Below are 27,441 nucleotides of genomic sequence, written 5' to 3'. Positions count from 1 at the left end.
CCCAGTGGCCACAGGTAAGTAGTGCTTATAGCCAGAAGCTGGAGCTCCCTCCACTGCGACCTCCTTCCCAGTAAGCAGTTGAAAATACTGGGACCACACCCCGAAAACTAGGAAATGGGGCTCTGCTCGGTGGGCACAAAACCCTTGCAACCTCTAGCCTGCAAGGGACAGCGTGGCCGGGGCTGCCTGAGGTTGGAGCCAGGGCCTGCTACCCCTGAGGGTCACAGGGGCACTGACCATACCTCCACTTGCTGGGCGTCTGCAGGAACCTCTAAGATGTCCTGACTCGGGACAGAATGGTAAACTGTGACTGAGTTTAATACCTGTATTGTCATATCAAAAGGACCCTGGATGGGAGTCCCCACAGAGGGACCCTGAGCCAGAGGCCGCCCTTGCTGGGACTCAGCTCTCCCATCTGCACCCGAGGGACAGAACTCTGACCTTCCCAGCCCTCACGGCCACAGCTCTAAGATTTTAACTGCAATCACTGTGAGCTCTGTGCTGGGAAAGCCCCCTGGAGCCTGCAGTGGGGGGGAGGTAGGGGGTCCACCCTTGCCCTCCAGGCTTTAGGTGCACACATACATGTTACAGAACCCACATGCACACTCACACACACATGCACACATCATCCCCTGCGTGACAGCCCATTCGTCTGGGCCCCTCACCAGCTCTCATGCTGCCAGGCGAAGGGGGATGAAGGCCGTTGGAGGTCCAGATCCAGCTGGAGCCGAAGGCGGGACACTGAGTAAAAGTCACTGAGCCTGAGGGGGCCCAAGGGAAGCCCGTGCCTGGTCAGTACTGAGGGCGGTGACAACCATTTAGATGGAGGTAACAAGCACCAGGCTACTCTCCAGGCTCCCTCCAGGGCACTTGTGTGGCTGATCCCACCTGGCCTTCACAGCCAGCCTGTGCGGTGGGGCAGTCTTCATCCCCATTTTACAGGTGAGGAAACTAAGGCCCCAAGAGGCCACGTAACAGGTCGTCTCACTGCTGGGTCTCAACCCCAGGCAGCCTAACTCCCCAGCCCAGCCCCTCGCCCCTCCTGCAGGAGGTGGCCCTGGCCCACATCCCCAGCATCTAACCAGGGACTTTCCCACACCTGCCCCCAGGCCTGGGCATGCTCCTGGGCCTGCTCAGTGCCTGGCACCTCGGAGCACGGAATACATATTTTCTGAGTGCGTGAATAAATGAACAGATGAATGAATGACTTCCATGGCCACACTGCTCTGGACCGGTTACCCATCTGTCAGCTGGAGGTTGAACTCTGAGGCCCCTCCGGCTCTGACAGTCCAGTCAGTGACCGGGTGGCCTTGGGTTCCTCAGTCCCTTCTCAGCTGCTGGCCCCACAGGTCCTCCAGGACTCGGCCAAATCCCAGGCTGATATTTCTGGTCCTGCCCTCTTGCAAGGAGACAAGGCGTGTGCCAGGAATGCCACTTTTATCCAGTCGTGGTCTCAGCCAAACCCAGGCAGGACGGTAACCTCTCATCCTGTACTAGCTGGAAGCCCAGGATAAGGGTCTGGATCATTCACAACCCTTGACCCTCCAGGCCACCAGGGGGCACCAGCGGTGGGTTCTGCAGGCACAGGGCTCCAGCTCTGTGCTCAGGCTTGGGCTGGGATGGAGTAGGGGTGTCTGAGGGGTATCCAAGGCCTTGGTGAGTCTGGAGGAGGTCGCACAGCTCAGTAATGGATAAGATGGATGGTCCCAGTCCCAGCCACAGGCAGCCCAGGTGAGAGGCGACAGGTAAGTGTAAGCTCCCTGCTTGTTCACGGAACTAATTCTGTCTCCCTCTACAAACCCTGCGAGGGCAGGGTCACATCTGCTTTGCTGGCCGCCGTGTCCATGGTGCATAGTAGGTGCTCAGTAAGTATCTGGTGCACAAATGAAAGGTACCTCAACCTTCTCCTCTAGGCCAGGACTCTGCTCCGAGAAGCCAGGGACCCCTGTGTCTGGGGAGGGCTCGAGGCCCGGACGGAGGACATTTGGGTTCAGGTCTCAGCTCACCCCTGAGACTCTAGGAAGTGAGGGAGTGGAGCTCAATGGTGCCTAATGGCCCTTCTGGCTCTGACCAACAACCAGTCCCAACCCCAGGCCGAGGCCAGTGGTTAGATCCAAAACCCCCTATGGGTTGAATTGTGTCCCAAAAAATTCATGGGAAGGTCTAACTCCCAGGACCTCAGCCTGTGACCTTATTTGGCGATGGGGCTGTTTGCAGATATAATCAGTTAAAATGCGGTCACCCTGGAGGAGGGTGGGCCCTGATCCAAGGTGGCGGGTGGTGTTACAAAACAGCGAAACATGGACACAGACACGCACGCAGGAGCGCATCGTGTGAAGAAGGGAGGCGAGCTGCCACGGCGGGGGTCGGGCCTGGGACAGCTCCTTCTTTGGCATCTTCCTAGGCAGCGCGGCCCTGACAACACCCTGAGCCTGGACTTCTCCGCTCCAGAACCATGAGTCAGTGAGTTTGCAGTGTTTAAACCCCTCAGTTCGTGGGGTATATGAGCAAACTCATACGCCACCCCCTTCCCTCCTCCCAACCTGGGCGCCCAAACTGATGGGTCAGGAACCAGGAAGGGAATTGCCAAAGGCAGCCCGAACTGGGACCAGGGGGCCAGGGCGGGACCAGCGTGGCTCAGGATTCAGTGGGGCTGCAGGGCGGAGTCCCTCCAGAACCCCTAGTCTACTCCCCGAAGATCTGAGCCCATATTTGCATTCAAAGGAACGCTCTGATGGTAAGAAGCATTTTTTCCCTCCCTCTTCCCCCTTTAATTAAAAACTATAAATGCCTTATCAAAAGCTAATTAAAAATACCAACACAGTGCCAAGTGGCAAAAAAAAAAAAAAATAGCTCAGTACAAATATCCATTTATAACCCTGCAACAGGCCGTGATGACGCAGCAATCAGAGGCTCACGGGAGGGAGCGGGAGGGCGGGCTGGGCGGCCACGGGACCCATCAGCCCTCTCGGGGGCACCGGGGGCAGCTACCCTCTCCCCACCCCCAACCCTCGGCTCTTGTCATCATCCAGGTAGGAGCTGAACAAGCCACAGGGGACCGGGGGCCACGGCACCGTGTGGCTGTGCACCAGCGCATCCCCTCCCAGTCTCAGCCCTGGGTCTGTGCAGAGGAGGCAATTCTCAAGGGCTGTGGAGACAATTAAAGATGATGGCAAACACCAAGCACTTCACCGTGTTTCTGGAACACAGCCGCTCACAGTTAGCCCTGCCCGCCAACGTCATAATCGCTGCCGTCACAACGGCTCGATGGAATCACAGAGACTCAGATGCTGGCCTCCACTGGCATCCCTGTGCCAGGCCCTGTGCTTTGCCTTCCCTGGGTTGGTTGACCCGCCAGTACCCAGAAGTGGTGGGTTTTGCCATTATTGCCATTTTAGAGACGAGGAGACCGGCGTGAGGAGGAGGAGCGGCTCACCGATGGACACAGGAAGCCAGGTCTGTGCGAGCCCAGAATCCCTGCTCTTAGCCACTAGAGTCTCCCTCCAATAGGCGGAGCTACCTGTGCAGCAGTGAGCACCCCGTTCCTATGGGGACCCCGATGGGGATCAGGGATCTCCAATCCCCCCACCTCTGAGATGGCCTGGTTCGTTTCTGAGCTGCCACCTTGGCCTGCCTCCCACAACCATCTGGCACAGGGTCCGGTTCCCAGCCCCACTTCCTCACCGCTGGTCCGAGGGTAGGCGGCGAGGGTCCCGTCCTGCAGGCCAGCTAACAGGTGGAAGGGGCTGTGTCGCAGGCAGAGCACGGGCTGCAGGCCCGGGCTCCTGCAGGTCGCCAGGCACTGGGTGCCCGTGTCCACGCTGCTGTAGACCAGGATGCTGTGGGGAGAGGCCCGCGTGACTCACTCAGCCCCCCGTATGCCCTCCAGGGCCCCCTCTGTGGGACCAGGCCTTTGTTCCACCAAAGGGGAGCTCAGACTTCCCACGGGTGGTCTTTTGAGGATGGTGTCCTCCCCGGCCTCTGTCTTGTGGAAGACTCGGGGGGGAGGGGGGCCCGGGGGCCTCCAGATGCAGCACAATAAAGGTGCTGATACCTGGCCGTTTTTGCTCAGTGGTTAGAACATCAGCCCTCGGACCGAAGGGTCTGGGTTTGATTCCCAGTCAAGGGCATGTACCTGGGTTGCAGGTCTGATCCTGGCCCAGGTCAGGGTGTGTGCAGGAGGCAACTGATCGATGTGTCTCTCTCACATCCATGTTTCTCTCTTTCTCTCTCTCTCTTCCTCCTCCCTCCCTTCCACTCTCTCTAAAAATCAATGGGAAGAAAGTATACTCATGTGAGGATTCACTAGGCGCTGACCTGGGCTTTCAGGGTCACGCAGACCTGAGTGTGAATCCAGCCAAGCCACCTCTACCTGATGGACCCCAAAACAGCCTCCACGCACCGCCCAGTCCTGCCTGGCTGTTCTCAGTCCCTCCTCCCCGGGCCCCTCACCTGCCATCCTGGAGCCCCAGGCAGATGGTCGGATGCACGGCAGCGGAGGGGTCAGCAGCCGTGTGGCTCTCGTCTTTGTCTCCATCTCCACTCTCCCCCTCCTCTGGCTCAGGAATGTACTCCATGCAGAGCACAGGGGCCGCCAGCGGGAAGGACTTGACCGTGCGGGGTGAGGGCCGGTTCAGGGAAAAGATCTCGACCTGGCCTCCTGCGCCCTCCTGACCACCCCCGACCTGGGGCAGAGACCCAAAGAAGCTGTCAGGAAGAACCGTGAGAGCAGAGGCGGAGCTTAGCTCCTGCCCTCCGAGCCCTGTCCCACACTTCTACTTGCCACTAAGGAGTGAGAGGAGCGTCCCCCGCCTGCCCACATGCATCCTGCTGTCACTGAAGGCCACTTGTCCCCAGCCTCCAAGGCAGCAAGTTAGATTCGGGGCGCAAAGGAAACCAGCTAAGGAGCTAAGGTGGACTACATACCCAGTCAGCTTTCTCTCTCCTTGTCTTTAGGCTAAATTTCAACCAACAAAGAGTGAGCATACACTCTGCCCCTTTAAAATGTCCTATCTGCCTGTTCTCTGTTTTACTTTAGTTGTCTAGCACATGTATACCAGTATACTTGCTGAGTGGATGGAGGGATGGATGGATGGAAAGATGGATGAATGGGTGGATGGAAGGGTGGATGGATAATGGATGGATGGATACATCGATGCATGGAGACATGGATGGATGAATGGATACATGGATGGATGGATGGATGGATGGGTGGATAATGGATGGATGGATACATGGATGCATGGATATATGGATGGATAGATGGATGGATGGATGGAGACATGGATGGATGAATGGATACATGGATGAATGGATGAATGGGTGGGTGGATGGATGGATAGATAGATGGATACATGGATGCATGGATATATGGATGGATAGATGGGTGGATGGATGGATGGATGAATGGATGGATGGATGGATGGATGGATGGATGGGGGGGTGGGTGGATGGATGGATGGATGGATGGACGGAAACACCATGTGCTAGAGAAACAGTGAAGAACAAATTGCCCTCAGAGGAGTGTCTATGGGAGGCACAATCTGCACTATAAGAAGCATGGGGAGGTCACCTATTTGAATCCAGGGAAGCTTTGCCAGGAGTCCCGAGAGCAGAGAACTGGGCTGGGATCTGAGAGAGATGGGCAGTAAGCAGCCCTGCTGCCTGACCCCGGTGAAGACCTGCCACCCAGGCACACGACACAGCTCCCGCTCATTTCCTGCATGGCCTGTGCAAGAGTCATGCTCACTTATTTGTCCCCGGTTTTCTATTGTCCCTGGTGAGGTGGCTGGCACCTGCCAACTCCAAGCACAGAGCCTGGGACGGGGTCCCAAGAAGACCTTGCTGGGCAAAGTGCACAAAATGGGCCAGCAGGCAGGTGGCTTTTCCCAGCACCCCCTCCCAGGTGCTCCTCTCCCTGTTCCTGTCCTAAGGCCAGAGCTCCTGGCTGCGGACAGGGGGTACTCACCCAGAGGTAGCCCTGTGGAAGGGAGGTGCTGACCGCCGAGAAGCCCAGCAGGGGAGAGCTGACAGGACTGTGGACCAGAGCCCCAAGCTGCGGAGACAGAGGTGACACGTGCAGGGTTAAGTGTTGAGGTGCCTGAGAGGCCAGCGTCTGAACCTTCATGTGACCCACCTGCAGGGGTCAGGGGTCATTAAACCTGGAGATTCCCAAGTGAGAATCCCTGCAGATGGGCCAGGAGAGTGGGAGTTTCCAGGATCTCCAGGAAGTTCCGATGCACCCACATTTGACCATCACTCTCCTAGAACCTCTGGCTGGAAGGGGCCTGGATGATACTCTGGGACCCCCAAGGGTTTTTCAAACTGACCAGCTCCCATTTAAGGTTTGTTGAAAACCACTAACACCCACTCCACTTCCTTTACTTTACAGGTGGGGACAATGAGGTCTGCAGAGGACGCAGGATGGCCCTAGGCCACAGGGAAGGTGAGGGGCGGGGCCTGGCCTGTGCCTACCGCCCCCTTCCGCCTTCCTGCACGCCTCCAGAGAAACAGTGGAGGGACCCCCAGATCATCAGAACCACTCTGCAGGCGAGCCCCCAGGACACAGGGCTAGGTGGCTTGTGTGGGCTACCGGCAGGGGCTGGGGGCTCTGTCTGTCACGGACTGTCACCAAGAGCCACCAGCGACTTGTTCCAGCGACTTCTTCCATCAAATCCATGCCAGGTGGGTCTCTGGGGCTTGTTTCCCGAGCTAGATCCTGCCAGTCTGGCCCTCTGGCCAGGACGGCAATGGCAGGAGGTGGCCTGGCCCTTTCAAGGGCTTGGCTTTGCCCCTCTGAGGAATGTGGCCACTGCTGGACCCTTTGCCGGGCAGGTGCTGCCCTCTGCTGGTGCTGAAGGCCCTGGCCAGCACCAGCCCTGCTGGAATATTCTAACAAAATACCTAATGGCCATAGGTGAGGGGACCAGAGGTCACCTCCCCCAGCCCCTCATTTAGGAGTCAGTAACCTTGAAGTTCGGGGAAGGGGAAGGGAGAGGGGGACATGACTGGCTCCAGGTCACACAGCATGTCACCAGGGCTGGAATTCAGTTTTGCTTCGGTGCAGGGCCCCTCTTGGTTGAATTCTACCCAGAGACCAAGCCGGAGGCCTCGGCACGCTCACACTCATGGCCCAGCCCCTCCTCCTGACTCCTGGGCTGCAGCCTCGCTGCTTTCCCTGGGGCACGTAGGGCGGGCCTCTGTGTGGCTTTGGCTATTTGAATAGTCTTCCCTGCGCCCTCACCGGGTTGCATCCTTCTTGCCATCCAGGTCACAGTTTAATGCCACTTCCTCCGAGAGGCCCTCTCGGTCGGCACCATCTCTGTATCTAGTATATATGATTTCTTTTCTTTAACACACATCTCTTTTCTATTTCCCTTTGTTTGCCAGGGTTTTTCCTATCTCTCTCTCTCTCTCTCTCTCTAGATTGAACACTATATGTGGGTATGTTGCATGTTTTGATCACCACTATGATTCCCAGTGGCCAGGACAGGGCCTAGCACACAGTAGGTGCTCAACCATGATAGGTAGATTGGACAAATGAATGAATGGGTGGATGGATGAACTAATGAATAAACTGACATCTCAAGGCTGTGTTCTTTCTGCTTCTTAGCACCCCAATCTACAGTCCTAGCCACTTAGCTCTTGGGACTTATTTTTCTGGGCCTGGGTCCCAAGCTTGCTCTCCCCTCCCCAGAGCTCCGATGACCTCATCTCCCTGAGAGGACGATGGGTAGCAGGTGCTCCAGAAAAAAGGACAGATGACCAGAGGAGGTGAAGACCACAGGTGTCGGGCCCTGACCGATTTGGCTCAGTGGATAGAGCGTCGGCCTGCGGACTGAAGGGTCCCAGGCTCGATTCCGGTCAAGGGCATGTACCTTGGTTGCGGGCACATCCCCAGTAGGGGGTGTGCAAGAGGCAGCTGATCGATGTTTCTCTCTCATCGACGTTTCTAGCTCTCTATCCCTCTCCCTTCCTCCCTGTAAAAATCAATAAAATATATTTGGGGGGAAAAAAAAGACCACAGGTGCCGGAATCAGATAGAACGAGGTTATCATTCCCGGACCCATCCTTACCGGCTGTGTCATTTTTTGAAAGTCATGTGTCTGAGCCCCAGGTGGGCCTTCCCTGTGAAAAAGATCTAGAAGCATCTACTTACCGGGTTCTCATAAGTAGTAAAACAAGAGAGAGACAGCAGAGTAGTGGGGAGCACAGTAGGTGCTTGACAAGTGGAAGGCGTGATGGCTACGAAAGGTGTGTCGTCCTCCCCTCAGGCCCCGCCCACATCAAAGCCGGCTCCTGCCTGGCTCCAGCCCACAAAGGATCCAACCCACAAAGCCTGGCGCAGCCGCTCGGGCATATTCCGGCCTATCTGGGCTGGAGTCAGGCCATCGACGGATGAGATCACTGCTATTTGTTAGCTCAAAATAATGGAACTTTCCATTCACTTGACCCATGGAGGGCATCTACCCCCACGCTGTGGGTGGGACAGCTGACTCCCAGAGCAATAAAAAGGCTCCACCAACTCCATCGGGAAAAAGCTGAGGCGCTGGGTCTGGAGCCGGGGCCTCTCCTGCTGTGGGCACAGCCTGGAAACGCTGGTGCTCCCAGGAGAAGGTGGGCTCAGCCAGAGCTGCCCTCACCTGCAGGCTGAGGCCCCGGGAGGAGAAGGCGGGGATGCAGCAGGCCAGCGTCGGGCACCAGAACGGGGCCTTGCTCTTCTTGTCCTCGTCCGGACATCGCCAGCCTGGCTGGTTCTCCTCTCCTGCAGCAAAAGGAAGGAGGGGGGTGAAGCAGGTCGGAGTGCGAGGACCAAGCAGGCTGTGAGCAGTCCTGGGAGCCCAGGGAGCCCCCGCAGGCCCGAGGCCCGGCCTGCACGGCGGCCTAGACAGACCCCGCCACTCGCTCGCCCCCCTGACCCCCAGCCCCACTCCTGTCGATTTGAGATGAAATCTGGCCCCACTCTGTGGTCATGGCCCTGGGTCCCCAGCAAGGAGCCCAGACACCTAAGGTTTGAGTCCCCCACTTGACCGGCCTCTTGCTTAACAACCTTGTGCAAATCATCCCAACTCCCTGAGCCTCGATTTCTCCACCTATACAACAGGGACGATGAAAATGCCTTCATCCTGTGGCAGTTGTGAGCATCCACTGGAATAACACAGGGAAAAGGGCTCAGGAAGCGCTAAGATGCTGGACTTAGTCCAGGCCCGGCTGCCTTGCCCTCAGCTTCTGAGAGGGGAGAGGGTCAAAGACCAGCATGCGGACAAGGAGATTTTCGATTGTGATGACGAGGTAAGTTCGGCTGCTTTTACTCCTGACGGTGATGATGATGGTGCTTCATCAGCGTCATCATCATGGAAGACTCTTACTCTGGCTTCTTTTGAAGCTACCCTGAAACCTCCAGGTCCCCCAGTCAAGCTGGGCATAGACGCCCCGGGGACCTGTTACAAGTACAGACACCCAGGCCCAAGCCCAGGCCCTCGACTCACATTTGGAGACCTCTGCGCTCAAGATCATCCACTGTATCAGTGGTTCCTTCACATGGGTCAGGGCTCCCTCACTTGCTGCCGCCTCCAAGAAGTCCTCCATGACCACCCTGGCTACAGTGACGCCCTTTTCTCTGGGGGAAAGCCCCTGTCAGACTCTAAAGACCCTGTCAGACTTCTCGCGTAGCCTTCACCACAATTTCAAATCTCTGTGTCTCCTTTCTTGTTGATAATCCGTCTCCATACATCTCTAGAATGTGCCAGATCCGGGTTATCTCATTCATCACTGTCTCCCTGGCACTCAGCACGCTGCCTGCACAATTAGTGCTCAGTAAACATGGGTTGAAAGAGTGAATGAAAGGAGTGAGCAAGTGAGTGGGTGAGCAAACCTCCATTTCTTCCAAAGAGTTCTCCCTGCTAAGGAGCCCATCCTTACACTCCACATGGCGACACTCCATATGACGACTGCCTTCCCGGGACCTGGACAGCAGGGGCACGGTACAGCTAGGACGCCCTACTGTGTGTCCATGCATCAGGCACACACTGAGTGCTATGCGCATGTCCCCTGGCCTGGTTTTCACACGGACCAAGCACAGACTGCTAATGATTTTCACTTCGTGCATGATGAGATAGACACTCGGGGAGTATGCTGACCGGGTCACATGCATGCCTACGTGGCCGAGCCCAGATGGGACCAAGGACTGTCTGACTCAAAGCCCAGGTTCTTTGCACTAAACCAGGCATTCTTCTAGCACCTAGCCTCCTACCGACAGCCATGAGCATTACTGACCCTTGACGTGGTGACGCTGGACAATGAGGAGGAGGCTCAGCCCCAAAGCGCCAGAGGCGCTGGGACACTCTGAGTGAGAGGGGCCACCTAGCACAGTGACATGGAGCTGAGGGGAGCCGAGAGCTCTGGAGTTGGGAGGGGGGCTCATCGCCCGAACTGGCGTGGCACAGCCTTCCCGGCCCAGAGCAAGCCCTGGAGAGGTGCCGCCAGGGAGGGGAAACGGGCCGGCAATGAAGGGACCACGTCTGGGTCACACAAGCAAAGTCCCAGGCTGTCGGTGCCGCATGGCGCCTACAGCGGGCACCTCCGCAGGGCGTGCTTAGAGATCTGCTCAGAGGACCTCATCACAAAGAATAACAGCTAAGCGGGCAGGAGGGGCTTGGGGATGGATTTGTGATGTGGCACAGACTGCGGGGATGGGCTCACCGGCCCACACTAATCTCCAAACTCATCAAGTCGTGCGCATTAGACATGCACAGCCTGCTGTATGCCAATCATGCCTCATGAAGTGGCTTTTGAGAAAATGCCATTGCCCCAGAGGAAGGTGGCGCCTGAGCGTCAGTCACAGCGAGAGAACCGGGACGCGGTGGCAGGTGTGGATGTTCTTGGCGACGGCAGAGACGCTTGCAAATGCCAGGCCTGATCAGCGCCCGCCCCACCCGCTCTCCCGCCCGGCGCACCCACTCCCCCAAGCAGCAGAGTCACCGGGCGGTGAGCTCACTCCCTACACGGGCCCTCTGCCCCACTGGGCCCCGGAGACAAAGTCCCATCAAGCCTGGTTCCTTCCACCGAGGAGGCGAGGCCACCAAGGAAAAGACAACTACGGCACGAGGCAAAGGGGGGGGGGGGCCCTCAGCACAGCAGGACTGCGTGCGCCACACTTCCCAGTTTACAAAGCGGTCCCCCACGCCCTCCTTTCATCCTCCTGGCCGCCAGGGGGTCAGTGTTTCCGTCCCCATTCTACCCCGAGCAACAGAGGCCGGGGAGACACAGGCAGGGCCCAGAGCCCAGGAACTAAGCCTGGGGCCCTTCACACAGCGCCCGCCACGAGGGGTGTTTGCGGAGACAACCCCCGCTGCGGGGCAGCACCCACCTCGTTGGCAGGAATGAGGACCCCGAGATCTGAGCGTGCCCCTGCTCTCAAGGAGCTTACAGTCACGCAGACCCTCCCCGCCCCCGTGCCCCCCGCACCAGACGGGAGCCCAGCAGCGCCCCCAAACCCCACGCCTCGCAGGAGGCTTCCCAGAGCTCAGTCCATGAACATAACGCCCCAATCACGCCTCCCCCTGAGCCCCGCTCCCCTCCCGCCGGCACAGCCCATGGAGTCCTGGCGGTTTGTGAGGATGTATATTTCTTAATGATCTGACCTTCTCCTTCCAGATGGCGCCGCCCGGCCTGCGCCTGGGAGCTTTAAAGGAGAATGGAGTCGCTGCTTCCCATCTGCCACTGCCATTGTCCCTGTCACAAACCCGGCGGCTGAGACCGAATTAGAAGCTGCTGCTGCTGAAAACGGAAGGCCCACCTGGGATAAGTGACATGAAGGACTGGCGCCGACGTCAAAGCTGTGGTTTCCAAGTGACGTTAAGTGGGGGCTTGTTAGCGCCCAGCTCTGCAGCACCCACGGAACCGAAGAGCGCCCGTGGGACGGCGGGAGCAGCTCAGGGCTGGGGGCCGTGCCCCTGCCGCGCCCCCACCTCCGAGCCCGCAGAACAGCGCCCCAGGCTGCGGGAGGCCGGCTCTCCTGGCCGATCCCGACTCAGCCTCACTCAGTGCCACGCGGAGCCGGACACTTAGCCCTCAGAGGCTGTTGCCTCATCTGGAAAATGGGGGAATCATTCCAACCGTCTGCAGCTGCTGTGAGCACTGGAAAGAATGGCTCTAAGGCCTGGCACACCCCAGGCACTCCAGAAAGAGAGCCCGTTCTGGTCACTGTCCTTGAGGTTGAGAGTATGGTCTGTTACTACGCTTAAGGGCCCTGCCCACGGGGCTCCCCCACAGCACCACCGACTGCCTGGCAAACTCCTGCTCAGACCCAGCGCCATGCCTTCTGTCACTGCCCCGTGAACAGCCAACTGCCTTCCCTCCCTCCCTCTCACAGCTCCCGCCACAGACGTGGGGCTGGCAGGACATCACCACGCGTCCTCTCCGAACACCCCTCCCCTGGGATCCAGGCGAGCGGTCATGGTCACCCAGCTGGGTAACACCCAAGTCATGCCCACGGCCACCTCGGCCCCCTCCTGGAGGGCAGACCCACTTCCAGTGAGGGCTCGGCCAGGTCCCGACCTCAGGTTGAGGGTTAAAGGACACGAGGGTCACAGCACTCCTGGCACACACCTGGGCCGTGCTCAGGCCTCCACAATGGACCCATCGCAAGGGGGAGCAGTGGTGTTACTGGGAGGGCAGAGGGCTGGAATACCAACCGCGTCAGAGGCAGCGAGGGAGGAGCCCCGGGCCGAGCCTGTGAGATATGCCCCATGAGATAAGCCCCTGTGAGCTATGGCCCTGTGAGATATGCCCCCGTGCAGTCAGGGTGAGAGGAAGATGGGGGGGGGGGAGAATTAAAGGAATAACATCCTTTGTGAATAAATTTTTTAAACATATTTTAATGGGCTCATGTTATCTTCCCCTCCCCACCAGGCACTGCAGATAAAAAAACAAACCGGCAAAATAAAACGCACAAATTATTCAAGCCCCAGGGGAACCCAGGCACTCAAATAAGATTTGAAATGACTCTCGTTCCATTAAAACTTCTTGCTGCAGTGAAACTGCGCAGACAGGGCGGCTGAGCTGCTTCGCAGGCACCGAGGCCTGCGCGGCTCCCGTCAGTCAGCTCCTCCCCGCCAACGCCAAGCCCCACTCAGCAAAGCAGCTGGGGCTCCAACAGAGTCACCTGCCTTTAGAGCAGGTGCACGAACGGGGAGTAGGCATCTGCCCAAGACGCAACTGCCGCACCGGCGGGGGTGTGGCCTGAGCGGGCGGCGGGGCCAGCTTAGCCTTTCCTTGGGCCAGAATTCCCACAGTCCTCCGCCAGGGCCAGGAACAGCCTCTGCTTACAATCCTTCCTCCACCCTCCTGGTCACTAAGACACATCCAGCAGAGGCCTGTGCACATCAGCACCAGATCCTAGAAGGGACTGGGGAGCAGAAGCCTCTGATCCTGGCTCCCCCGAAGCCACAGCCTCCTCCCATGCCCTCCCGACCTCCACGTGCCCTCTGCACAACGCCAGAATGATTCACTTAAGTAGAACCCGGGCCATGCCACTGTCCGGCTCTCAGTACTACAACAAACAGCTCCCTGTCAAGTTCCATACACCTTGCCCTGGCTTTCTGGAAAACCTGCCCCCGCCTCCACCTGCCCAATCCCCCAGCTCTGGCTACCTCAGGACCTTTGCACGTGCTGTTTTCAAGCCTGGACTGTTTTTCCTGAAGCTCTGCTTGGCTTCAGATGTCACCTCCTCAGATGCCCTTGGTGACAGCACTCCCAACCCCCAGGTTTGGTGCCAGCCAGGTCTCCCAGCTCTGTACCCTCACAGCACACCCCCTCCCTGATGGTTTGCTCCCCATGTAAAGTCCGCCTGCCCCTCATAAATCGTGAGTTCCTTGAGGGTAGGGATCTTTCTGTTTCTATCACTGCTCTTTTCCCCTCTGCCTAAAATTGCTGTAGAGACTCAATAGATCATTGTTTAATTGATGAAAGCCATTGACGAAAGTCCTGGCCCCTTTCCGGAAATGTTGCAGAACCTATTGGAAATATATACTCATCTAGAAAAGATCACAGCAGAAACCAAGAAAGCAATCTCCGCTATTGGCTGGAATCAGCAAAAGAGAATTCCAGTACATCGCAAGGAATAATGGCTCTGATCGGCAAGGGCCGGGGCCATTGGTCAATTTACAAAAAAACACAAATAAAGTCATTATAACTTAATGAATGTGGTTTGGCAGTCAGAAGCTCGCCACGTGGAGGAAGCGGGATGGACAGGAGCGGCTGCCCGGGCTGCCCCTCCTGCTGTATGAGCTCGGGAAAGTCACAGCACCGCCCGGGGCCTCCGAACCTCACCTGTGAAAGGGGGCTCCAACAGCCCTGCCGTTTAGGGTTACTGCGGGTGTGAAACGAAGGCAGTGAGGAAAATGCTCACAGGAAGCGCTCTGTGAATACCGGTGCCCACTGTTAGCTGTATTTTATCGGGGTGCACAGGAGAAAAGAATCCTAAAGAGGTCCTTGGTAGAAACTCCGTTTAGTCTACCCTGCATCGCGTTTGGATAATAGCTTTGTTAAGATGTAATTCCACTACCATAAAACCCACCCTTTTAACGTGTACACTTCACTGGTTTCTAGTATATTAAGAGTTGGGCAACCATCACCCCAAAATTGAGAGTACCTTTATCACTCCCACTAAAACAACAACAACAACAAAAAAAACCTTAGCAGTCCCTCTCCAATCCCCCTCCTCCCAGGTCCCTGGCAACCACTAATTTACCATGTCGATTGCCACTGTTTTATCGATGGGGAAACTGAGGCTTGGGGAGGGAGGGACTTGTCCAAGGTCACTGAGCAGCCGCAAGACTCAGAACCCTTGCTCCAGCTGCCCCACCTCCCCCCACCCCCAACTCAGGAGCCTCCTTCCCCCAGGAGCCTGGATGCCCCCCACGCACACATACATACACACCCCAAACCTCCCCTCTCCCCCGCCGCCCCCTAAGGTGCTCTCTTTGGGGCTTTACTTACGGAGTCCAATCTTGGCCAGGTGCAACCTGTTGACCCAGGAGATCTTGCTCAGGGGGTTGGGGGTGATGAAGACCACCATGAAGCTGATGGGACGGCCGGACCTTCGGTGAGAAGGGCGAGGAGTGTGAGTGCTCAGAGCAAGGGCCTGGCTCCCCCGGGGCCAGCGCCCAGCTCTTCCCTCAACCCCATGTCCGAGAGAAAAGTCTGCTCAGAGCAGCCAAGGGTGGCCAGGGAGGCCGGTGGCCTGCCCAGCAAAGCCTCGGTCCCCTGGGGGAGGGGTCCCTCCACCCACCATGGCCCCAGGAGCAAGGCACCTCCCCCAGAGGGCCAGGCCACACGGCAGCCCAGCCCCAGGTGCCTCGGCGTGGGCGCCTAGCAAAGCCAGAGGTGCCCGGCCCTCTGAAGGCGAAGAGGCGAGAGGCCCTGCCAGGGCGCCACCGGGTCAGCTTCCCACGGGCCTTATCAGACACCTGCTCCGGGAGCATCCGCCATGTTTCTTTCTGTATTTCTGGTGCCATATCCTCAGGGCAACAGCCCTTGGCAAAGGGCAGCTGCCTGGTAACTATTTGCCAAATGGACACGTGAATGAATGAAGAGTGAATGAAGGGGGCCGTGGCCAGGCCAGAGGCAGCCGGAGGTCACTGTTGTCACCACACTGGCATCCCACCTTGGAGCATCAGGGGCCCCCCGGTGGTGGGCATGGCCACGGTGCATACACACCCCCTCCCATCACAGCAATACTAACAAGCAGAACAGCTCCAGTGACCCTCCGAGTGCCCCCTCCCAATCCCCCACTTCACCGCCGGCCCCTCCGCTCTCACTTGTCGGGTTTCCCGGGAAGCAGGAGCCGGAGGCGGCACTTGTTGGCCGAGTGGATCTCCTCCTCCTTCACCCGCATCAGCCTCTGCAGGGCCAGGCACCAGTCCTGAGCCACGGTCATGTTCAGGTTCTAGGGCGGAGGAGGCCAATGAAGTCCCCACACAGTCCACCAGCTCCCCAGAAGCCACACCAGATCCTCAGAACCCACCTGACACCCCTGTTTTGAGAGGGACACACCCTCCTAGCAGCTTCCTTCCCAGCCTAGGGCAACGCCAGGAAGGGGCTACAAGACTGACTGGCCGCCGTGCAGAAAACAACAACAAAAAATACCAGGCAGCCAGGCCCCCCTCCACCTGAACCAGAGCTTCAACTTGAACCAGAGGCCACACACCAGACTTCTAGGTAAAGACAGGGGGCGTAGCCACTCCTGCTTGGTTGGGGGAACTCGGAGCCACAGCCTCGCCTCGTCAGGGGACTGGGCCAGGAGGAGAGCCCCCACTCTGCCTGCTGAGTCTGGGACTGCCCAGGGGGCGGAGCCGGAGCCCCGCGGGCCAGGCCGGCACTGCGTACCTGGTAGGTGCCGTGCAGCGTGCTGATGAGGAGGGTGATCTGCTCCACCACGGCCAGGTCCTTCTGCAGGTCCTGCAGCTCCTGGAAGAGCCGCGGGGGACCGAAGTACACCTTACCTGGGCAGAGAGAGACCAAGTCAGCTCAGGAGTGGGAAGACGCCAATGGGAACCCAAGTGTCCACTCACTGCAGAAAAAAAGAGCTGTCGCCCTGGGGATATGGCAGCAGAGAGACAGAAAGAAACATTACCAGGCTCTTGTCTACCGGGGAGCACAGGGCCAGCACAGGGAAAGTCCAGCACCTGTGAGGCAGGGCACACTCAATCTCTACAAAGGGTCATAGGCGTCAAAGGGTCAAAGGAACCTGCTATGTGCCAGGTTCTATTCCAGGTGTGAGTGGGACAGGTGTGAACAAGACAGGGTCCCCACTTATGGAGTGTACGACCTGAGGGAAGGGGAAGACTGGGGACGCACTCAGTTACGGCCACAGATGATGGGAGGTACTAAGGAGAATGCTATCAGAGCGATGAGACAGTGATGGGGGCGGGGGGGGGGAGGAGAAGGATGCCCAGATCTCTACTGATGACACAAATGGAGTGCCGGGGGCTTGGGAGATGGACAGCAAGAGACGGAGCAGGAGGGACCCGCAGGACAGGATGGGCAAGTCCTTCAATGCCATGCTAGGGAACTGGGGCTGTATTCTCTAGGCCGTGGCTTCTCAAGCTGAGATCCACGGAATCCCGCGAGGGGGGTTATTTTGGGTTGTCATTTAGATGATTATCTAAAAATCAGATGCACATCCTGAGTCACCTGGAGATGATGACCTCAAAGCCACGTTCCGCTGCATGGAGTCCGGGCTCCCATGGGCCTCGGTACTGAGCAGGGCGAACTGAATGGTCGCCAGGGAGCAGGGAGAAGGTGGCCAGGGGAGGGAAGTGATGGCTCGTACCAAACCAAGGGCGGGATGGGCTCGGCAGGGACCCCGACAGGTACGCTGGCAGGAATGTGGGTCACCATAAGACACCCTGTGTCGTGGGGGCAAAGAGCTCCAAAGAGCCTGCCCCGTAGGAGGCCACATCCATATTGTGAGCAATGTGGTGCCAGCAAAACAACATCCTCCATCCCATGGCATTAACGCTGTTCATTTGAATTTTATGGTTTTGTAGCTTCATTTTTATCCCATTTGTGATTTTTGTTTTGGTTTTATGGGTGTTCAAGGGGTCTGAGCATAAGGCGTCAATTATACCTAGTCTTATATTTGCACACATTTGAATAACAATATAATAAAAAATCATTCCCGGCCAACTGGGGTTCGATGAGAATTTCTTTTTCCCCTTAAAGGGGGTCTGGCAGCATATGACTGTCATCTCAGGAACGAAGCACAGACAGACAGTGGTTGAAGGAGGTCCCAGAGTGAGGCGGGGGATGGGGGAGGGGGGAGTAGAGCTGGGGCTGCAGGTGGCTCCCGAGCCCCTCCCAGGGGCTGCTGCACAGGCAGCCCTTCGCCTCCCAGACCAGGGGGAAGAAACGCAGCATCCGGACATGGGCACAGCTGTCCGGCCAGCCCTCCAAGGGCGAGAGTAAATGATGCAATCACCCTGTTTCCAGAATCTGCAACAGCCCCATGAGGCAACCTCCATGGTCAGGCGATGGACAGAGCCCAGAGCCTGAGCCGAGCCCGGCCGGTGGGGGGAGGGAGTGCAGCCAAGCGCCCTCTCAGCCGCGGAAGGTGCTTCCGGCTAAGTGCTCCTCTCTGCTGGCCCTGTGGTCAGCACCCTTCATTCATTCAGCAAACAGCTATTATCACCCCCTGGAACCAGCTCCGGGCAGGGCTACTGTCACACCAAGGACAAACGGCAGCCAATGCGCCCACCTTGAGAGCATGGGGAGGGTGGGGGTCGGGGGGGGGCGGCACCTGGTCCGGGCCACAGGAATTTTAAAAGGCCCCCTGAGGAAGGACCACCTGAGCTCGGATGAGTAAAGGCAAGTAGACAAAACACGCCTGAGGGATGGTCAGGACAGGGGAAGGAGGACCCGGGCAGGGCCAGGAAGCCCTGACCTGGTCCCTGAGGGTGTAGGGGCAGGATTAGTGTCACCTGAGACTCTCCAGGGGGGTAAACTAAGGCACAGGGAGGAGGTGACACCTGCCTGCATCATTCAGGGAGGCAGGCAATGCCCAGGAGAGGACTGGAAGTCAGCTTCCTGATTCCAAGTCATTGCCTGTGCAGGCACGTGTGTGCACGCGTGTGTGCGAGGGCACGTGGGGCTGGAGCGGGCAGGGCCGGGGGCACCTGTCCAGTGTGTGCAGGTGCGGCTGTGGGTGTGCGTGTGCGTGTGCTCACAGAGGTTGGGCTGTGGGTGTGGGTGTGTGAGGCTGTAAACCAGCAAGAGCTCTGGTCCCAGTGGCCCATGGGCCTGGGGGCCCCCGGATGGGCCCCGGAGCCTGAGCAGGTGCTCCCCGGGCGGCAGCCGGGCGGTACTCACTCTGAGCCTGGCCCGAGGCAGAGGCCTTCTTGGCGCCGGCGTGCTGGATGAGCACGTTGTCCTTGTCGTAGGAGCCGCCCTCCTGGCCCACCTCCACCACCTGCACCTGGGGCAGTGCCGTGTTCCACTTCACCACGTACTTGGGCCCCAGGGGCACCAGGCTGCTGATCTCCAGCTGGCCCCTACGGGGACAGAGAGACGGAGGCCTGGAGAGCCAGCAGCACCCCAGCCCCGGGCCAGCCCAGATGCCCCTTCTCAGCACACCAGCTCAGCCAGGCACCTCACCGCCCAGCACAACACCTCAGGCCGAAACCAAGCCGGGCAGGGCAGGGAGCCGTCGCTGAGGCAAAAGCACCAGGCACCCAGTCCCCAGCCCCAGATCCAGAATCAGGTGCCCCTGAAGCCCCCAAGCCCCTACCTGTGGTTGGCAGGCCTGAGGACAGAGACAAGAAGGAGGGAAAGATGGTTACTGTTACCGAGTGATTTCTACAGGGAATGAGACCGCTGAGGGCCGGCCAGGTGTGGGCAGGGGGACCACACAGAGGGCCTGCCGCCTGAGCCAAGCACTGGCCTCCGGTCACCTATCCCCACACAGCCCTGTGGGAAGCCTTCATTATTCTGGATGAGGACACTGAGGCTCAGACCGGTCACAGGACTCACCCCAAATCACCCAGACTGATCCCCCCGCAAAGTGGCCACTAGCATCCCCATCTCACTTTCACATCATGCTAGGTGGGCAGAGAGGGTGTTGGTCAGAACGGTACCTAGGACATCAATGGGACTTAAACATTAGAGTGCGGGAGAGCGGGCGTGCGGGAGGGAGTCAGCCCAGCCGTAAGCTGGCTGCCGCTCTGCTCTGGGACACAGGCTCCCTTGCCCGAGTTCCCTACCCGTGGACTGGCACAAAGCAAGGGCTCAGTAAGTCTCTGATGGGTTAATAGTGCCCAAGTCCCCAAACAACCCTGCTTGCTCCCCTTCTAGGCATGGAATCTGCAACCATGGACAATCCCCAACTCTGCACCATGACCCTGGCTAGGGTCACGGGCAGGTGCACAGCCGACCCTGGGTGTGGCATCTAAGCCAGGTTCCGTGGGCATCCTGACCCCACGGGTGTTCCAGGCAGGGGTGGGAGAGTCAGGCTGGGATTCCACTACGGTGACTGCTTTCCCTCGGGGGTCTTGGCTATTGTGGCCACACTGTCGTGTCTGGGGTGTTTCTAAAGTGAGTTTAACACTGGGAGCAGAGATTTTCCTCCACAAGCAGAGAGGAGCCCGGCTGGGGAGGTCCAGCTGCAGTTCCTTTGGTAAAAGGTCATCATCCCTACCGCCTACAAGGCCAAGCAAGGGATTCAGGTGAGCGAACAGCTGCTGGGACAGCGAACAGCAGTAGAGGAGACACGTGTGCCCTGGGCAATGTGGGCCCAGAATGCGGGATCTTCACATTTTCAAGAAAAACAAATGTCTCCTCCATCTTTGGGTGAATGGCTTATGTGAACCGAACAAAAGATTCCTGGAGGCCTAATGCAACCCATGGGCCACAAGTCTGCTGGCTCCGGTCTAAAGAATCACCCTCACCCCGTCCAGGGCTCCAACCCCTCTGGGCACAGCCTGGCAGCCGGCTCTGGGCATTTCCACACCCTCTGACCCAGGAGCAGCGCCCCAGGCTCCTGCGGAAGAAGATGCTCTGGGCGGTGGGGGGACAGGCCCAGGCTCGTGTGAGAAACACGGAGCTCCAGTGGGTGGAAGAGCCATGGGAACTAGAGCAGCTGGACACAGGAAGGATCTCATGAATTTCAAAGTGGTCCGAACTCAGGAGGCTGTTTAGTGACCAGAACCGACCACACTGTGCAATGGACAGCCGTCTCCCAAAGGCCGGGGTCCCCCGTGACCTCTCCAGGTACTTCCTGGCTCCGGGACCAGGAACAGAGCAGGCCAGGAGGGATGGGAGAGGACGCCGGTGTATCAGAGACCTAAGCTGAGCTCCCCGGGACCCTGTCACAGAGGGGCCAGCGGAGGGACCCTGTCAAGGAGGGGATGGCCACGGGACCCCGTCGCAGAGGGGCCAGCCGAGAAACCCTGTCATAGGGTAGCCAGCCAAGGGACTCTGTCACAGAGGGGCCAAGGGACCCCATCACAGAGGGGCCGAGGGACTCTGTCATAGGGTGGCCGGCCGAGGGACCCCGTCACAGAGGGGCCGGCCGAGGGACCCCGTCACAGAGGGGCCGGCTAAGGGACCCCGTCACAGAGGGGCCGGCTGAGGGACCCCGTCACAGAGGGGCCGGCTGAGGGACCCCATCACAGAGGGGCTGAGGGACTCTGTCATAGGGTGGCCGGCCGAGGGACCCCATCACAGAGGGACCAGCCGAGGGACCCTGTCACAGAGGGGCCGAGGGACCCTGTCACAGAGGGACCGGCCTAGGGACTGGGACGGGACAGGAATAGGTCCCCAAGGGGGGGCGATGGCCCAGCCGCTCACTTGAAGTTGATGTTGGCGCAGACCAGCATGTCGTTGAGCAGGAAGACCCTGCGCTCCTTGGACTTGATCAGCTGCCCGCGGTCACCGTACACTGTCTCCGTCAGCGTCTCACAGAGGAGCAGCTGCCTCTGGCCCGAGGTCAACAGCTGGTGGAGGGGGACAGAGCAAGGTCAACACCAACAAGCATGCAGGCGGTTACACAGACATCACCGGGCCAAAGGCCCCGAACTCTCCGGCCAAAAGGAGACCGAGGCTGGGAGAGGCAGAGAAGGCAGGGCCTCGCCCTCCACCTCCAGGTGACAAGAGGCGCTGGGGAGGGCCACGGGCTGGGTCCTCTGACCACCCACCCTGCCCGGCAGCAGCATCCCTCTCAGGTGAGCCAGCCATTGCAGCCCGTCCCTCTGGCAACCCCGCCCGACCAGCACCACAGGGACCCCAGCTCCCGCTCCCCGAGCACCAGCTGGGAAGCCATCCGGGGCATCATTTCACCTGCCCACACCTCAGCTGTCAAGTGGGGCAACAAACTCCACCACTCAGGTCACCAAGGTAACGCACGAGCAGACGTGGCTACATAACTTCCCAAGCCCAGAGCGAGACGGAAACGTGCCCCTCATTCAAGTTACTACGAATTACAAGACGGCGACAGCAGCGCATTAAAGCCAGTGCGGGCCCTTCTGCGCCCTGGCCCTCTGACAGTGCAGGGGGGACACCCCGAAGCTGGCACTGCAAAGACGGCAGCTGCTCCCGCTGCTGCTGTGACGGAGCTCCCCGGGAAGAGGTGTGGCCTTACGCAGGGAGACCCCGGCCTGGAAGTCGGTCCGGTCCCTGCACCCTGACCTGTTGAACAGCCTCGGCCACTCTCGCCCCTTGGAAGGGCTCCCAACGGGGCGGGGAAGGTCTGCTGGTCAACGAGGCGACCCTCTGAGGTGGCCAAGGACCTTCGAGCCCCAGGCCTCTCCGCAGCCTGGACACCCAGAACCCCCTCCGGCCCTGGGACCACCATCCCACCCGGGGCTCCCCTGGGAAAACATCTTTTTACTAATAGGAATATTTGGGGGTGGGAGGGGTTCAGCAAAATTCATTCCCAAAACCCATGACTCCAAGGGCAACAGTTATCCTCCCATCCTCCCCACCCTCACCAGGGAAAGGGAAGAGCCCCCCCAAACCTCTCCTGGAAAGAATGCCTGTCGATCTCCAAAAAACCACGCGTCTCGTGTCAACAGAGAAGTGCAAACAGTACGAAACCCCACTGGGCACCGGGCATGGTGCTCGGCACTAAGTTTTCTGCTTCTCATCTCATTTGCTCAGCAGTCCCCAGGCCATGCCCATCCTCAGAGGAGGAAACGGAGATCCCAGAGGTGAGGAGACCGCCGAGACCCAGCTTGGATGGAGCCAGGCCACGGGCGCTGTCCCTCCAGCTCGTGGCTGGGCCATCAGAGTCAGGGGAGAACCCGCTGCTCCTAACACAAGAAAACGATTCGAGGTTCCTCGGGTTCCCCCCATTACTGCTAAGGCCAACCACCTCCCACTACTTCTACCAATAAGCTGACCCAGCTCAGGAGACAGGCCTGGGACCCTGAGGACAGCGGGCCCGTGGGAGACTGCCAAGTGTGCCGTGACCCAAAACCTGGAAGAGGAAAGTCCCCTGGGCCTCTGGCAACCACCCCCCTGCCTTAGGCAGATCGAACAAGAAAAAGAAAACCCAGATATTGCACAACTGCCCCCCGGAGGGTCCCGAGCAGGCACATTATGAAATAGCTGGCACAGTTCCGTTTGGGGCCCACCCAGTTTCATTTCCACTTTCCCTCGGGTGATGGACCAGGGGAAAGCCACTGGCCTGGCTGAGATTGCCCAAGGGGGCCCTGGCAGGGGGAAGGCACGGGGGCAGCCGCCACCACACTCTTCACAGCATCCACACCTAGCAAGCACACCCCCTACATGACAGGCGGGGAAACAGACTCAGAGCCTGCAGTTCCTTGCCCAACACCAACAGGTTTTCCTGACCTCCAGCCAATGACCACCACTCCTTACTGCCCGGGTCCCCCTGGGGGACAGAGCAGAATAGAAGAGAAGGCTCTTCCCAGAGTAACTGCTATGGCAAAGGGCTTCCTTTTCCCCATAATCTCTTCCCACGGCGGCTGCACAGGTGTGTGAGCAGAGGCAAGAAAAACCCTCCTGGTTACAGAAGAGGAGCTAAAGCAGAAGACAGAAGAAGATTCCCCAAAGTGCAAAGACCATTAAATACCAGCACGAGTGGCCACGGCTGGGCTGAATGAAGTCTTTTTCTCCAGAGACATTCCAAAATAGAAGGCTTGGGTGTTACTAGCTAAGGGTCTCCTGCCTAGCGGCAAGGAGGGGGCAGGGGATGACGCCCAGCCTTCATGCCCACCTTGATCAATCATGGATGGGGACGTCCCCCCAGGAGGAGGCTCTGTCTTCTACCCCATCTTTTTCCCCATCTCTTTCCTCCTGGAACAGGTGAAGCAAACCCAGATGCCTGTGGGGCCAGCAGGGAACCTCACTGGGAAGACGTGGGGAGGGGCTGAGTGGGAGGCCACGGCGCGGGTGACCGGTACCATGTAGGAAGTTCCTTGCCCAACACCTACAGGTTTCCCAGCTCTTCCGATCCTTCAGGAAGGCCCACAAGTCTGAATTTTATGGGATAGCTCTCCATTTTCAAATGTTGGCAACTAATTCCTTTTTAAAAAAATATATTTTATTGATTTTTTTTACAGAGAGGAAGGGAGAGGGATAGAGAGTTAGAAACATTGATGAGAGAGGAACATCCATCAGCTGCCTCCTGCACACCCCCTACGGGGTATGTGTCTGCAACCAAGGTACATGCCCTTGACCGGAATCGAACCTGGGACCCTTCAGTCCGCAGGCTGACGCTCTATCCACTGAGCCAAACTGGTTAAGGCTCCATTTCTTTTTTTAACTACTATGTGGGCCCAAAAACATATGTGCAGCCTGAATTTGGCCTGAGGTGGGAGAGTCTCAAGATGTAGGACCCCTTCGGGTTGTCTTGTCCCAGCCCGGTTTCACAGGCTGTGGTAAAGATTAAAAAAAAATAAAGGCAATGTGGGTTAGAGAGCACTCTATACTGTAAGGCTGCGGTCCGCCTGGAAAGGGCTGTTTTTTCCTGACAACCCTTCCTGTACAAAACATTCCACCCATGTGGCTGAAATCTCACTGGCCTTAGTCACTGGCCTTAGTTCTGCTTTCGGCCCCACAGAGCCTGAAGGCTCCCAGTTTTCCCCCAAAAAAGATCTGAGCACCTCCGTATGACCCAGCACAAAGTCACTTCCCCAAAGAACGACTGACACTCCCGCCAATGTGCCCTGGGGCGGGGTCGCCTCACCCTGACCATCTGGGCCGACTTCCGCCCTCCGGTAGGTGAGAGAAGGCGAAGCCCGGGGTGCAGATCTGGGTACGCAGGCAGCCGCGGTCACATGCCACTCGGACACAGAGGACTGATGTCTGCCAACAGGCGGCTCTCGGCGGTGACCTTTTTTGTACTGGCTTTGTACTTTTTATATGTTTTTATTGATTTCAGAGAGGGAGAGGGAGAGAGAGATAGAAACATCAATGATGAGAATCATCGATCAGCTACCTCCTGAATGGCCCCTCCTGGGGACGGAGCCCACAACCCGGGCATGTGCCCTGACCAGGAATCGAACCCTGACCTCCTGACCCACACCAGTGGGGCTGGCTTTGTATTTTAAAAACAGGGGTCTCTACAGGCTTATTTGAAAGTTTTTCAAGATTTTTTTTAGGGGGGGGGCGGGGCACTAGAATATTCCTTAGTTGCATCCCCAAGACCTAGCATGGACTTTTCATCTTTCTTCTTCTTTAAAAAAATAACACTGATCATGACGTTAGCCAACTTTGTATTAAGGACTCCGGGCCTGCTGTTTTGCCGACTCCCTCATTTGCTTCTGGGGGTCAGACACCTTTGAATTCTTTCGGTGGGAGCAAGTGAGGTTCAGAGAGGTTGTGTGATTCCCCTGAGGCCACACAGTGAACACCAGTAGCAAAATCAGGATTCAAACCCTGAACTCTGACTCCAGAGCCCACTTGCTCAAGCACAGTATTAGGTTATCATTTCCCACATCTTTCCCGGCAATTACATGACTGAACAAAATGAGCTTTTATCCTAGAGTAACACAAACAGGAATGAATGTGGGGGTCCAGTGAGACTAATCCTCTCTCTAGGTAAGGTCTGTGGGCACGGAGAGAAGCAAGGAAGCCCCTCCCTCAGAGAACACTGCCACCTGGTGGTGGCCACGAGGCAGGAGGCAGAGAGGTGATCAAGGCTGCAGAACAGGTGAGGGCATGCAGGCAGGTGGGGAGCCCCCGACACTCACCTTGTTGAGGCTGCTGCGGTCGCTGACGCTCTTGGTCAGCTGCTGGATCTCAGCCACCTGGTCAGCGAGCCGCTTCTGCTCATTGAGCTTCTCGGCCAGCGTCTCCAGCTCCGTGAGGGCCAGCTGCAGCGAGAGCCTGTCCGGGTGGCCTCTGGGGGTATTCTTCAGCATGTCCTGCCAGGGCCGAGAGTGCCAGGGCTGAGGACCCCACCCTCGCAGACCCTCCCCTGGCTGGGGTCAAAGCCTCAGCCTCCACACCCCTACGGAGACCATGGAGACGGGGTCTGAAAGGCTCAGCTTGCAGCCAGGACAGGTGGGACTTGGCATAGAGCAGTGGTCGGCAAACTCGTTAGTCAACAGAGCCAAATATCAACAGTACAACGATTGAAATTCCTTTTGAGAGCCAAATTTTTAAACTTAAACTTCTTCTAACACCACTTCTTCAAAATAGACTCGCCCAGGCCGTGGTATTTTGTGGAAGAGCCACACTCAAGGGGCCAAAGAGCCGCATGTGGCTCACAAGCCGTAGTTTGCCGACCACGGGCATAGAGCATGGTCTCAAGAAACAGCGAATGAATGAAAAAATAATAAGCATGTGGACCCATCCCTGATTCACCGATGCTGACAGCCACTCCCGCAGCTGGCAGCTCTGAGGACAGAAAGGAGGACGCTGCCGGGCCCTCCGCTGGCAGCCTCCTTCCCAGCTGGGCCCAGGCTCACCCCTGACAGGGATGTCCCAAGGTCTCAGGCCCTGGGCATGGGGTGGGGCAGGAACACGAGGGAAGGGGGCCTATTGCTTCCTGTGAAGTCTGAAGTGGCCCAGGTCAGCTCATTCCCTGAGCATCTCCTCCCTGCCCAGAGCCCACAGGTCCTGGGTTCCCCATGCCTTCATTCCCTTCCAGAATCCTGGGCTCACCCACCACTAGCTCACCCACCACTCAGCATTCCACAGGGGGAGGTGGGAAATGGGCTCCACTCCAGGAGTGAAGTAGGAGGGGCCAGGCGGGAGGGGGCGGGGAGAGGCCCCGCCCACAGTCCACAGCAGATGCAGGGACTGCAGATGACGATGAGAGCCCCCCACCCACCAGGCGCGCCCCGTGCGGGCAGGTGGCTGCAGAGTCCCGGGTGGTACCTGAAGCAGGAGGATGAACTGCGGGAACCTCTGGATGGGCTTCACCATCAGCCCGTAGAGCGTGACGCGGTCGGGGCTACACACCTGCCGCCGCTGTTGAAGACGAGGTGGAGTCATTCGCTGACCCTCTGCAGCGAGGCCCCCGCGCCCCCGGGTGCAGACGCCGCCCGGGATGGGCTCCTCTCCCCGGGCCCAGGACTCTGCTCAGCCTCGGGCCTGAGAGAAGAGCCAGGGGGGTCTCTGGTCCCGCGGCCAGGGCTCCCGGCCACCACGGGGTCCCCACCCAGCCCCTCAGCCAGGAGAAACTAGAGCGGTCAGGTTAAGGTCTCTGGACTAACAGCCTAACTGGGAAATTCAGCGATTTATTGCAGAGGTCGTGTCTCTACAATAGCCGAGACAACCATTCCCTCCACTTAAACGAAAGCAGCCGGGCCTGGCCAGGATGAGGGGAGGGTGCGGGGATCTTACTGTCCTCTCTCTTGCATCTGTTCCCACCACTCCATCCACACACCTGTCACCTAGATCCTGGCCCACGTCCCTGGTAACCCATCCTGCCACAGCCTCTCCACTGGCCTCCACGTCCCTCTGCCCCGGCCC

General features: G+C 58.3%; 1 protein-coding gene across 2 annotated transcripts in view; it reads right to left on the bottom strand.

Annotated features, from left to right (window-relative positions):
- The window catches only part of ARHGEF10L (Rho guanine nucleotide exchange factor 10 like), a 145,972-nt gene that overhangs the window by 25,898 nt on the left and 92,633 nt on the right, over positions 1-27,441 (bottom strand). For both annotated transcript variants that reach the window (XM_054720815.1, XM_028155506.2), the window contains 12 exons: positions 26,845-26,937; positions 25,713-25,886; positions 21,346-21,491; positions 19,289-19,303; positions 18,871-19,052; positions 16,390-16,505; positions 15,822-15,949; positions 15,001-15,101; positions 8,643-8,764; positions 5,969-6,055; positions 4,453-4,685; positions 3,685-3,839 (listed from right to left, as the gene is read on the bottom strand). In XM_054720815.1, coding sequence (XP_054576790.1) covers positions 3,685-3,839; positions 4,453-4,685; positions 5,969-6,055; positions 8,643-8,764; positions 15,001-15,101; positions 15,822-15,949; positions 16,390-16,505; positions 18,871-19,052; positions 19,289-19,303; positions 21,346-21,491; positions 25,713-25,886; positions 26,845-26,937 — 1,552 coding nt within the window. The remainder of the gene's footprint in view (positions 1-3,684; positions 3,840-4,452; positions 4,686-5,968; positions 6,056-8,642; positions 8,765-15,000; positions 15,102-15,821; positions 15,950-16,389; positions 16,506-18,870; positions 19,053-19,288; positions 19,304-21,345; positions 21,492-25,712; positions 25,887-26,844; positions 26,938-27,441) is intronic.

The sequence above is a fragment of the Eptesicus fuscus genome, chromosome 9 (genome assembly GCF_027574615.1).
Source record: "Eptesicus fuscus isolate TK198812 chromosome 9, DD_ASM_mEF_20220401, whole genome shotgun sequence".
In the NCBI taxonomy this organism is placed as follows: Eukaryota; Metazoa; Chordata; class Mammalia; order Chiroptera; family Vespertilionidae; genus Eptesicus; species Eptesicus fuscus.
The sequence above is the reverse complement of the archived record's forward strand: the minus strand, read 5'-3'. Positions and strand labels throughout refer to the sequence as shown.